We start from the raw sequence: 3,258 nt of genomic DNA, 5'->3' as shown, positions 1-3,258 counted from the left end.
ATTTTCTGGGCCTTTGAGCTGTGACTCTTCTCCTTCTTCTATTCCTAGTATTCTTAGGTTTGGTCTTTTTATTGTGTCCCATAATTCCTGAATGTTTTGTGATTAGATGGAAATCTTTAATAAATAAATAAATTTAAAAAAAAGACAATAGAAAGAAAAAAGTAACACTTCAAAAAATGCTGGTGGTCAGTTCCAACAGGGCTTCTGCACAAGTCAGTTCAGCACTGTACAAGAGACAGTGCTGGAAAAGAGACACAGATGGAAAAGCCCAGGATGAGAGAGCAGTGTTACACAAGATGAGCTTAGACAGGCTCACCCTGGCCAGTCCTGCCTGAGATAGCAGCTGTGAAGGGTCCTGCAAGAGTGCAGAGGGAGGAGGTGGGACCTCATTTTGGGTCCCATGGTACCCTCAGCTCTTCGTGTATTCTATGATAGAGGTAGGTATCCAAGGACCCACTGTCCGGGTTCTCCAGTGCTGAGGGGGTTCCAGCTGAACCCACCAGTATTTGCAAAATTCAGGTGTCAGGGATGGGGGCAGGATCCCCTCACCTGTGCAGACTCCTCTTCTAACCGCCTCTTCTCGTCTTCTGCATCAATCAGCTTCTGTTTGGTCATCAGCAACTCCTTATTCAGTGCATCTGCCTTTTCCTCTGCCTGAAACATTGACGAGATGGCATCACCATGCATTCACTAAGAGCTTGGAACTTGGAAGGGTATGATCCCATTTTAAGAAATTAGGAAAGCAAACCCAGACAGGAATGGTATGCCCAAGGTCATACATAGACTACCTGAAGTGTGTGATAGTGCAGGGCAGTGGTCAGGGGCTGAGCTTTTGACTTGTCTCAAATCTCGCAGCTGGGTGACTTGACACTTGAATGAGTAAGTTACGGAGAACCTTTCTAAGGTCCAGGCTCTCCAGCATAACAGTCAGTACAGTGCCTAGGCTTTAGAGGTAACACTGGAACGGTAGCTGTAAATTTTAAAAAGAGTTTTCTCATTTCTTTTGTGCATCCAAATAGTCTTGCATGTGTTCTTGCTAAAGTTATTCAATAGAGAAGGCTGCTTTCTTCAGGTACTTTGTGTAATTTTAAATGGCCATGTGCTATCATAGTCTTTGCTAGCACACACAGATGTCTGTTGAGTGGAGATCTGAATCTCAGGGAAAGAACCCTGTGGTCCCTGACTCTGACCTGTCACAGATAACCAAAGAGTGTCTGTCATGCTGGACAGCAATCAAGGAAGTGAGGGATGGTCTTCTCTGTCCCTTCCTAGACAACTTTCCCAGGCTTCTCTGACATTAAACAGTGTTGATTACACTCTTGGGGGACTGAGACAGGCATGACACAAGCACACTCAGCTGACTGTTGATCACCTGCAGACAAGACTGTGCTGGCACAAATAAAGGTGAGTGGTGTCCTTTTTGAGATCATTCACTACTTTCTCCTCTATTGCAAACCCAAGAGGCAGTCACAAGCAAAATGAAGACAGCAGGCCACAAGGAGACAGTAAGGAGAACACAGCTTGTTGACACTCTTTCCTGCACCCATTATCACTGCCATAGAGGAGGTGACTTAATGGAGCTGACTCCAAGCATGGGTCAGCCAGGGGAAGAGCTGATCCAGCTCTAGGTTTGCTTTCACAGGAGCAAGGTGGTTGGTGATGGACTCTCCACAGCACCTATTCCACCACTCTAGCTGACTCTCAGCACTGTGTTGATGGGAAGGTGTGCTGAGGCTGACTGCCCCAGCCAGTCTTCTGATGGAACCCCACTTTTAGTTACTCTATTTACATAAGCAGCTGAGATGAGAACATCTGGGGATAATATATATATAAATCCCAGCTTCTACTTTGGGTCATGGAGGGTGAACAGAACCACAATGACTCTTCCTCTGCAATCAGAAAACTGGACAACATCTGGGTAAGAAGAAATCATGTACATTCTCATATATTTGGGGCTCTGTCGGAGGCCAGGGGATGAATGTCTGAAAGGTTATGTGTCCCGGGTGGTTGAGGTGCAGAAGTAGTGGGAGAGAGAGGTCACAATGGTCTATAAGGTGATAGAAGACCAAGAAAATACCTAATTAAACAAAGGATGCAGCAAAAGAGAGAAAAAGCAAGTGGGATAGAAAACTTACTCCTGTCTGGATATAACAAAGAGGACGAAAAAGATAACTGCCCGGCAGCACACATAGACTTTAAAGAAGGAAACATAATGGAAATACATGCAGATGCTCCCCCTCCCTCATAAAACTCCGTTAAGTTGGAAGTAAAGTAGGTGCATAGCTAAGTTTTTACAAAAACAGTGCTCACCCAGAGTTTCACAATTTTAAATGATGATTTTTAAGAAGGTTTGCAGTAAATTTTAAAATCTTAAGACAGTAGAAAATGTGCAGATTAAATCTCCACAAAATAGAGATTTTGAACAAAACAAACAGAACAAAACAAATACTGTAGTAAAACAAAAGTTGGCTTTTGGAAAGACCACCCTTACTAATATAATCACATGGGGTGGGCAGGCACAACCCAATATTGGTGCAAAAGGAACACTGCTATAGATACATAAACACCAGCAGTCAGATCCACAGGCTTGGTCACCAAGGACAAGGTGCTTAAAGCACAACATAAAAATGAAGAGCAGCTAAGCAGTACACACCTCTAATCCCAACATTTTGGGGAACAGAAGCATGGGAACTACCCGAACTCCAGGCTAGTCAGCTCACAATTTCCAAGTTGTAAGCCTTACAACCGAGTTTACTAGATTACAAGTTCAAGGCTCACTTGGGCAGTTTAGTAAGGCCCTTGTCTCAGAATAAGAAACAAGAGCTGAGCAGCAGCTCAGGGTAGAGTGCTGGCCTGACAGGTATAAAGCCCTGGTTCAATTCTTACTATTATAAACCAAGGATGAAACTCTACTGGGACTTACCATAGGAATGTAAAGTTAGTTTACATTATAGTGTAATGGATTAACCAAACTAAGAAAATAAATCTAGCCATTATAACAGAAACAAGAAAATCATGTGGCAAAATTCAACAGAGTCGTGACAAAACTGAGCAGAGAACAGAGTAAAAGTATCTCCGCTCCTCAAAATGACCCCCAAAACTAACCGCAAAATGATACCCAGTACTGCTCCAAAGTCCTTAGCAAGTATGGAAAGCAGAAGAAAAGACAGAAGAACATGAAATTAAATGGTCTTCATTCTGAGATACAATAGTGTGTGAAAAATGCAAAAGAAATATAAAAACACCCCCCCCCCCCCC

General features: G+C 43.3%; 1 protein-coding gene across 8 annotated transcripts in view; it reads right to left on the bottom strand.

The window, feature by feature from the left end:
* Rabgap1 (RAB GTPase activating protein 1) overlaps window positions 1-3,258 on the bottom strand; it is a 158,793-nt gene that overhangs the window by 4,874 nt on the left and 150,661 nt on the right. For all 8 annotated transcript variants that reach the window (XM_026777425.1, XM_026777415.1, XM_026777419.1 and 5 more), the window contains one exon: window positions 550-654. In XM_026777425.1, coding sequence (XP_026633226.1) covers window positions 550-654 — 105 coding nt within the window. The remainder of the gene's footprint in view (window positions 1-549; window positions 655-3,258) is intronic.

Source organism: Microtus ochrogaster, chromosome 4, assembly GCF_000317375.1.
Source record: "Microtus ochrogaster isolate Prairie Vole_2 chromosome 4, MicOch1.0, whole genome shotgun sequence".
Lineage (NCBI taxonomy): Eukaryota > Metazoa > Chordata > Mammalia > Rodentia > Cricetidae > Microtus > Microtus ochrogaster.
Note: the sequence above shows the minus strand (reverse complement) of the source record. Positions and strands in the feature narration are given on the sequence as shown.